The sequence below is a fragment of the Rana temporaria genome, chromosome 3 (assembly GCF_905171775.1).
Source record: "Rana temporaria chromosome 3, aRanTem1.1, whole genome shotgun sequence".
Classification (NCBI taxonomy): domain Eukaryota; kingdom Metazoa; phylum Chordata; class Amphibia; order Anura; family Ranidae; genus Rana; species Rana temporaria.
The window spans coordinates 38329802-38339810 of NC_053491.1; the positions used below are offsets into that span (position 1 = coordinate 38329802).

The 10009-nt window shown below is 49.2% G+C and overlaps 1 protein-coding gene across 1 annotated transcript in view; it reads right to left on the minus strand.

Moving 5' to 3' along the window:
* The window catches only part of TICRR (TOPBP1 interacting checkpoint and replication regulator), a 63370-nt gene extending 53906 nt beyond the window's left edge, over positions 1–9464 (minus strand). Inside the window, exons 1-3 of the mRNA XM_040342409.1 lie at positions 8655–9464; positions 2561–2810; positions 1001–1239 (exon numbers count right to left, since the gene is read on the minus strand). Of these exons, the coding sequence (XP_040198343.1) occupies positions 1001–1239; positions 2561–2810; positions 8655–9296 (1131 nt within the window). The 5' untranslated portion in view covers positions 9297–9464. The remainder of the gene's footprint in view (positions 1–1000; positions 1240–2560; positions 2811–8654) is intronic.
* Positions 9465–10009: the final 545 nt, after the last annotated feature.

Genomic DNA, 10009 nt, shown 5'->3' on the forward strand with positions numbered 1-10009 from the left:
ACCAGCCGCTGCAGTTATACGGTAGCAGGTCTGCTCTGGTGGGTGAGATCATGTAGATCTACGTCATCGGGCGATCACCGCCGGGCACCGGCGATCGCTCGTTACAGAGTGAGAACCGGGAGCTGTGTGTGTAAACACACAGCTCCCGGTCCTGTCAGGGGGAGAAATGCCTGATCGTCTGTTCATACAATGTATGAACAGCGATCAGTCATTTCCCCAAGTCAGGCCACCCCCCCCCCCTTAAGTTAGAACACACCCAGGGAAACATACCTAACCTCTTCCTCGCCCCCTAGTGTTAACCCCTTCCCTGCCAGTGGTATTTTTATAGTAATCAATGCATTTTTATAGCACTGATCGCTATAAAAATGCCAATGGTCCCAAAAATGTGTCAAAAGTGTCCGCCATAATGTCGCAGTACCAAAAAAAATCGCCGCCATTAATATAAAAAAAATATATTAATAAAAATGCCATAAACTACCCCCTATTTTTTAAACGCTATAACTTTTGCACAAACCAAATGCTTATTGCAATATTTATATATTTTTGGGGGAAATTTATTATAGCAAACAGCAAAAAATATTCATTTTTTTCAAAATTGTCGCTCTATTTTTGTTTATAAAAACTAAAGACGGCAGAGGTGATCAAATACTAGAAAGCTCCATTTTGTGGGAAAAAAAGGACGCCAATTTTGTTTGGGAGCCACGTCGCACGACCGCGCAATTATTAGTTAAAGCGACGCAGTGCCGAATCGCAAAAAGTGGCCTGGTCTTTGACCAACAATATGGTCCGGAGCTTAAGTGGTTAATGCAGAAGAGACATGCCATGTCTCTTCTGCATTAGTTACATACCTGTCATTTTGCACTGTAGATGCGCTCAGTGTAAGAATTAGGGCAATGCCGGGATAACTGAACTCCAGCACGAGCATGGGAGTGCGGTCATCTCAGCCCAGCTGATGCAATAAAAATGAATTGCATTAGAAAATTACTGTTATTTTACTTACCAAGAGCAGACCTTTTGACATTGCAGCAGACAGCAGCTGCTGAAAGAATAGGCACGGAGTTTGACAAGTGTTGGATGAATTTTGAAGAATCCAGGTATCCAATGCAAAACTACCCATCTGACGCCAGTCCCAGCTTTGAATAGTTCCTTTTAAAATGATTTTAATCAAACTTTTGAAGTGTTTCTGATTTACAGAAACAGGTTCCAAAGTAACAGCACATTCCCGATTTCCGATTCCACCTACAAAACAAAGCATTTTGTGAAGGACCAAAATATAACCAAATAGCACTACTAAAGAGTACATTATGGTGCAGTTGGGGAAGAGAAGGAAAATGGTTTGCAAGTAAAAATAACTGCAGGCCTGGACAAGTTAATCGGGGGGGGCGGAGAGTGCATAGGATGCATTAAGGGGAAAAAACACGAAGCTTTACAACCCCTTTAAGGCTTGCCTGTAGGTGCTTTAACCACTTCACCACCAGGCTTGTTTTTCAGATTCGTTGTTTACAAGACTAAAACAGTTTTTTTTGCTAGAAAATTACTTAAAACCCCCAAACATTATATATTTATTTTTTTCTAACACCCTAGAGAATAAAATGGCAGTCATTGCAATACTTTTTGTCACACCGTATTTGCGCAGCGGTCTAACAAGCGCACTTTTTTTTGAAAAAGAAATAATTTTTTGAATTAAAAAATAAGACAACAATAAATTTGGCCCAATTTTTGTATATATTGTGAAAGATAATGTTCTGCCGAGTAAAATGATACCCAACATGCCACGCTTAAAAATTGCGCCCGCTCGTGGCATGGCGTCAAACTTTTACCCTTAAAAATCTCGATAGGCAACGTTTAAAAAAATTATACAGGTTGCATTTTTTGAGTTACAGAGGAGGTCTAGGGCTAGAATTATTGCTCTCGCTCTAACGATCGCAGCGATGCCTCACTTGTGTGATTTGAACACCGTTTTCATATGCGGGCGCTACTCGCGTATGTGTTCGCTTCTGTGCGCGTCGGGCATTATCTACCATTTGGAGAGTGTTTTTGATGTTATAGTTTTTGTTCTGTATTGTGTTATGTTTTTTATTTTTGCCACTCGGCACACGCTTTATTATATTTTTTGGTGATTCCATATGGCTATGGAATATGTTTATGTTTTTATGTACTTAGGTGCTCAATGTGCGTTCTGAGCCAATGTCAACAGGTCCACTTTGTCCGAATAAAAATATATATTTTTTATACCTATATTGTGGTTTGGCCTTTAAAGTCCCATCTGGGGGGGTATCTCTCTTTTTCCTATTTTTGTTTATAGCGCAAAAAAATAAAAACCTCAGAGGTGATCAAATACCACTAAAAGAAAGTTCTATTTGTGGGGAAAAAAAGGATGTCAATTTGGTTAGGAAGCCACGTCGCACGACCGCGCAATTTTCATTTAAAGCGTGACAGTGCCGAAAGCTGAAATTTCGCCTGGGCAGGAAGGGAGTATATGTGCCCAGTAAGCAAGTGGTTAAAGAACAAGTAAGCAATATAGTAACATTTCAGTTGGATTTGAATGAAGAAAACTTACCAGCTGCTGTGAAATACAAAGTGCAATTCTGCTGAGGGAACTGAATTTTCATTTCACAATCATTGCCCATCAGAGAACTCAGCACAGAATCACACGGAATCTTTAAAGGCGTCACGTGAGCGCACGGCTTCTCCGATACTTGCTGGAATGTAGAGTCCAACAAACACTCAGATGGCAAAATTTTACCACCAACCATCTGCATCAATTCCACCATTTTCCAGTATCCAAAATGATCGCAGGAATCCCAAACCTACAAAAAAAAAAATGTATTGGCTCATTAATTAAGGACTATTTTTCTCTTTTGCCCAAAAATATGCCCGCATATTTATTCAATTTGAAGAGATCTATTCAGTTTTTTTAAAAGAGAAGTATGGGAATAGCCAAATAAAAAACATACTCATCTAGATGGCTGCACCACTGATCCCATCTGCGCCCCGAGAGAACGGAGCAATCAAATGCCGCTGATCGATGTTCTCCCATTGTGCTCTAAGCAAAATATGGTGACTGTCAATCACTGTCTCTCTGCTCTGCCCCTCCAGTGCTCACTGGCGCGCTTGGCTCTGTGAGGGGGTGCTGGACAGACTGAGTGAGGTTTTAGCCCAATGTCGGCTGATAACCGGTCACAGGAGTTCAGAACGAAGTGCACGCCTGTGATCCATAGAAGTACAGCTAAAATAGCTTTGGCTCTAGTGGATTGATGACAGTTCTGCAAGTAATCAGGGATCCTCTAGGCCGGGATCACACTACCTGAGGCTGCGAGTCACAGCACGGGGTCCGATGAGTACCGGTTTACCCATTCAGGTCTGAATTTTCACCTGAAAACGGAGCCAAAGAAGCACAGGACCCCTTTTTTCCAGTGCGCTCCTCAGCCGCCCCGGAGATGTGTGATCCGCCTCCATTGAGAGCCGATCACTCTTCTGTCATGTGAATTGGATGCGGGGAAATCACATGTGTGACCCCGGCCTAAAGGTACCATTAAGGCCCCTTTTACACTGGGGCGGTGGGGGTGTGTTGGCTATCTTTAGCGGCGCTTTACCGTCAAATTTGTGGCGCTATTCAGCTGCTAGGGAGGCACGTTTACCCCCCCCCCCCGCTAGCAGCCGAGAAAGGGGTAAAACCATTAATTTCAATGGGCCGGAGCGGTATACACACCGCGCCAAAGAAGCGGCTAGCAGGACTTCATTTTACTGTCCTGCTAGAGCACCGCTCCAGTGTGAAATCCCTCAGGGCTCTCACATTGGAGAGACGGCAGCGGCTCTTTCAGAGCGATTTGCATGTGCTATTTTTAGCGTTATAGCGCCTCAGTGTGAAAGGGGTCTTAGATAAAAATGTGAGCAAAAAAAATGTTTGGCCCATTTCTCGAGGTCACAAGTACTTTTGTTCTCAAAGGGATTGTAAAGATAAAAGTTTTCACCTTAAAGCGGGGGTTCACCCAAAAAATGTTTTTTTAACATTAGATTGAGGCGAGTTGTTAGAATGACAATCGGGTGGGTTTTTTTTTTTAAATCATTGCAGTACATACCATTTTATAGATATATGTTCACCGCGGCTTTCGGGTATAATCTGCTGTTGCATACAGCGCGTCACGAGTTGCCGAAAGAAGCCGGACTGCGAGTCGGCTCTATAAGGCGCCTGCGCACCGACGTTCGGCTTCTTTCGGCAACTCGTGACGCGCTGTATGCGACGGTCGGAAGCATGTCAATAAATTAGGAACGCCCAGTCCCGCAGATTATACCCGGAAGCTGTGGTGAACATATATCTATAAAACGGTATGTACGGCAATGATTTAAAAAAAAAAACACCCGATTGTCATTCTAACAACTCGCCTGAATGTAATGTTAAAAAAAAAATTTTTGGGTGAAAAACATCTGCGGATTAGAACCCCCCTTGCTTTCCTGACCCCTCAACAATCCCACGCCGTGAACGCGCTTGCTTCTCGGCCGTCTTCCCGGCTCATCCATTGGTTGATTGAAAGCAGCGCAGTCACTGGCTCGCACTGCTGTCAATCACATCCAATGATGCAGCGCGCAGAGTGATACAGTCGGCGGCTATGGCGGGAGCGCACCCGCAATAACTCAACACCATGTGAGCTTGCATGAAGGTGTCGAAGGTTCTTGCTGGGGGGGGGGGGGGAGCAGAGACAGCCACTGAGGGACCCCAGAAGACCAGGTTCGGGGGCCACTATGTGCAAAACGAGCTGCACAGCGGAGGGAAGTATAACATGTTTGTTATTTACATTTTTTTTTACTTTAGTGATCCTTTAACCACTTGACCACTGGGCACGTAAACCCCCTTAATAACCAGACCAATTTTCAGCTTTCGGTGCTCTCACAATTTGAATGACAATTACTCAGTCATACAATATTGTACCCAAATGAAATTTCTGTCCTTTTTTTCACACAAATAGAGCTTTCTTTTGGTGGTATTTAATCACCGTTGGGTTTTTTATTTTTTGCGCTATAAGAGAAAAAAGACTGAAAATTCTGTAAAAAAAAATAATTTTTCTTTGTTTCTGTTATAAAATTTGGCAAATTTAGTATTTTTTCTTCTTTTGCATAAATGTGAAAGATGAAGTTACGCCGAGTAAATAGATACCCAACATGTCACCCGTCAAAATTGCACACGCTCGTGGAATGGCGCCAAACTTCGCAACTTAAAAATCCCCATAGACGACGTTGCAGGGTATTGTGGGGCATTGCGGAGTATTGCGGGGCATTGCAGAGTATTGCGGGGCATTGCAGAGTATTGCGGGGCATTGCAGAGTATTGCGGGGCATTGCAGAGTATTGCGGGGCATTGCAGAGTATTGCGGGGCATTGCAGAGTATTGCGGGGCATTGCAGAGTATTGCGGGGCATTGCAGAGTATTGCGGGGCATTGCAGAGTATTGCGGGGCATTGCAGAGTATTGCGGGGCATTGCAGAGTATTGCGGGGCATTGCAGAGTATTGCGGGGCATTGCAGAGTATTGCGGGGCATTGCAGAGTATTGCGGGGCATTGCAGAGTATTGCGGGGCATTGCAGAGTATTGCGGGGCATTGCAGAGTATTGCGGGGCATTGCAGAGTATTGCGGGGCATTGCAGAGTATTGCGGGGCATTGCAGAGTATTGCGGGGCATTGCAGAGTATTGCGGGGCATTGCAGAGTATTGCGGGGCATTGCAGAGTATTGCGGGGCATTGCAGAGTATTGCGGGGCATTGCAGAGTATTGCGGGGCATTGCAGAGTATTGCGGGGCATTGCAGAGTATTGCGGGGCATTGCAGAGTATTGCGGGGCATTGCAGAGTATTGCGGGGCATTGCAGAGTATTGCGGGGCATTGCAGAGTATTGCGGGGCATTGCAGAGTATTGCGGGGCATTGCAGAGTATTGCGGGGCATTGCAGAGTATTGCGGGGCATTGCAGAGTATTGCGGGGCATTGCAGAGTATTGCGGGGCATTGCAGAGTATTGCGGGGCATTGCAGAGTATTGCGGGGCATTGCAGAGTATTGCGGGGCATTGCAGAGTATTGCGGGGCATTGCAGAGTATTGCGGGGCATTGCAGAGTATTGCGGGGCATTGCAGAGTATTGCGGGGCATTGCAGAGTATTGCGGGGCATTGCAGAGTATTGCGGGGCATTGCAGAGTATTGCGGGGCATTGCAGAGTATTGCGGGGCATTGCAGAGTATTGCGGGGCATTGCAGAGTATTGCGGGGCATTGCAGAGTATTGCGGGGCATTGCAGAGTATTGCGGGGCATTGCAGAGTATTGCGGGGCATTGCAGAGTATTGCGGGGCATTGCAGAGTATTGCGGGGCATTGCAGAGTATTGCACAGGGAGGGATGGATGGCTGGATCTGTGACTGCATGTGTCACAGATCCAGCCCGCAGCAGCAGCTGCTGCTGCTGCTTCCGCTCTCTCCCCTCTCCTCTCTCACACTGTACCGTTCGGTACAGAGAGGAGAGGGAGGAACCGGCGTCATCACATGACGCCGGTTTGTTTACTAGTGATCGCTCCGTCATTGGACGGAGCGATCACGTGGTAAACCGCCGCTATCAGCGGCGATTTACCGTGATCAGCCGGGTCCGGAGGACCCGGCGGTCACGAAGACCCCCGTGTGTGCGCGATTCTGGGAGGACGTACATTGACGCCCTCCCAGAGTTAAGCAACCGCCTTGTAGACGTATTTCGTCTATAGGGCGGTTGTTAAGTGGTTAAAGGAACACTAAAGGCAAACTTTTTTTTAAATAACAAACATGTTATACTTACCTCCACTGTGCAGCTTGTTTTGCACAGAGTGACCCGGATCCGTGTCTTCTGGGGTCCCTCGGCGGCTGTCTCGGCTCCTCCTCGCAAAAGCTTTTCACCTTCATGCGAGCTCGCATGGTGGAAAGCTTTTGCGAGCGCGCTCCCGTGATACAGCGGTGGGCATAGCCGCCCACTGCATCACTCGGCCCCGCCCCCCGGCGCACACATCATCCGCTGTGATTGACATCAGCGCCAGCCAATGGCTGCGCTGCCATCAATCCGTCCAGCCTAGCCAATCAACGGCCAGGCTGGGAACCGAAGTGGATCACATGGACGCGCCCCGGACTTTCGTTGGTTGAGGTAAGTAAAACGGGGGTGGGAGGGGCGGTACCGTCAGATGTTTTTTTACCTTAATGCATTAAGGCAGTGGTGTCCAAACTACGGCCTGGGGGCCACATGCGGCCCTTTGCTTGCCTTTATCTAGCCCTTGGGGCACTATTTATCCCACTGATACAAGACACTATTAGTCCCACTAACACCAACTTTGGGGCACCATTCTTCCTACTGACACCAATGATGGGGTAATATTCTTCCCATTGACACCAATGATCGGGCACTATTCCTCCTTCTGATACCAATGATGAGGCACTATTCCTCTTACTACCATTGATTGGGCACTATTCCTCTCTCTGACACCAATGATTGGGCACGATTTCTCCCTCTGACACCAATGATGGGACACTATTCCTCCCACTGACACCAATGATTGGGCACTATTCCTCCCTCTGACACCAATGATGGGACACTATTCCTCCCTCTGACACCAATGATGGGACACTATTCTTCCCACTGACACCAATGATTGGGCACTATTTCTCCCTCTGACACCAATGATGGAGTACTATTCCTCCCACTGACACCAACATCTGGCCCCCCTACAGTGTGAAGGACAGTAAACTGGCCCTTGGTTTAAAAAGTTTGGAGACCCCTGCATTAAGGTGAAAAAACAATTTCCTTTACAACGCCTTTAAGTGACACGGAATCATCTTACAGTTATTGCCCAATGTAATCTTACAAAACAGACATGCACAGTGGGAGGAGTACACTGTGGGGGCCCTTACGATGACAAGAGTACACCGCGGGGGGCCCCTATGATGACACAGTGGGAGTACCACACCGCAGGGGCCCCTATGATGACACAGTGGGAGGAGCACACCGCAGGAGCCCCTATGATGACACAGTGGGAGGAGCACACCGCAGGGGCCCCTATGATGACACAGGGGGAGGAGTACACCGCGGGGGCCCCTATGATGACACAGTGGGAGAAGCACACCGCGGGGGCCCCTATGATGACACAGTTGGAGAAGCACACCGCGGGGGCCCCTATGATGACACAGTTGGAGAAGCACACCGTGGGGGCCCCTATGATGACACAGTGGGAGGAGTACACAGCGGGGGGCCCCCCTATGATGACACAGCGGGAGGAGTACACCGCGGGGGGCCCTTATGATGACACAGTGGGAGGAGTACAGCGTGGGGCTCCCCTATGATGACACAGTGGGAGAAGCACACCGCAGGGGCCCCTATGATGACACCGTGGGAGGAGCACACCGCGGGGGTGCTTTGATCTGTGCCCAGTGGGAGGAGCACACCGCGGGGGTTCTTTGATCTGTGCCCAGTGGGAGGAGCACACCGCGGGGGTTCTTTGATCTGTGCCCAGTGGGAGGAGCACACCGCGGGGGGCCCCCCCTATGAGGACACCGTGGGAGGAGTACACCGCGGGGGCCCTTATGACGACAAGAGTACACCGCGGGGGTCCCCTATGATGACACAGTGGGAGGAGTACACCGCGGGGGTCCTATTCTCTGACCTGTGCCCAGTGGGAGGCGTCCATCCAGTACAGGGTGACTCTCTTCCCCCGGGCGATGTCCTGCAGTCCTCGGGGGAGTAGTCGATCCATCAGTGGTTGTAGTCCTGGCTCCTCCCCCGCGGATCCAGTGAAGAGGCGGAGTTGGTCCCGGGAGTGCGGAGCGGGGGATAGGAGGAACACAGCATTATAACACCCGGCCTGGGGCTCAGCTTTCAGCGGCTCATCCACAGCGATCAGCCTCCCCCGGCGCCCCCTCACCAGGGCCGGCTTGGTGGGGGAGGAGATGTCCGGTCGGTCCCATTGGAAGTCGGACAGAGTCTCCAGCAGGGCGGTGTGGGTGAGGGCGGCCCGGCAGGTGGCGGTAGTGGATCCCCGGCCGCTCCGTCCTCTCTCCCAGCAGGCCTCCAGCTCCTCCTCGAACTCATCCCAGCTCCGGGGGCCGAGCTCCCTCAGGTCCGAGCAGCGGGGGGGCCGGCAGCGGCCGCCTGAGGAGTTCAGGAAGCGATAACTCCAGCGGACCTGACCGAGGCCTACGCGGCACGTCAAGAAGTTCAGCAGCCGGAGCGACAGAAGCTTCACCCGCTCCTTCAGCGCCGAGTCCGCGGCGTCCACCAACAACACCACATTGTACGAAGACGTCATGGCGGCTCCGGTGACCCCCTCCTCCCCCCTCACAACCGGGTCACCGCTCCGCCGCCATCTTCTCCTTTCCTCAGACACTATGATCAAACCGGCCGCGCGAAGGGAAAACTTGGGTACCGATTGGCCGAGCGTAATCCTGCGGCCTCCTCATTGGTCATATCCGGGACAGAGGTGAATCGACGCAGCCTATGACGTGCTGTGTACACATGTGACCAAGACGCTCGACGGCAAGGGCTGATTGGTCAGAGGTAGGACAACTGTGCCGAGTGCTGCTCTGCTATTGGCTGCCGCTAACATTTAAACATTTAAAGGGTGACAGTGCAACATAGTACAGCCCCTGGATGCAGAATGATCAGGAAACATGAGCGTATTGTTCCAGTGCTGTGCAGGACAACTATTATCAACATTATATACATATATCTAATATTATTACCAACATTATATAAATGTATATATATTTGACCTATTATTAACATTATATATATATATATATATAATATTACCAACATTATATAAATATATTTAATATTATTATCAACATTCTCTCTCAACATGTCCGCGGGCGGCGCGTAAGGCATTTACACTCCGCCGCCCCAAACTACAGGAGCAAGTGCTGTATTCCCCAAACACTTGCTCCGTAGTTTGGGGCGGCGGAGTGTAAATGGCCCGGCGTAGCCACGCGTATCTTCAAGGGGGCGGCTTCTATTCAAATT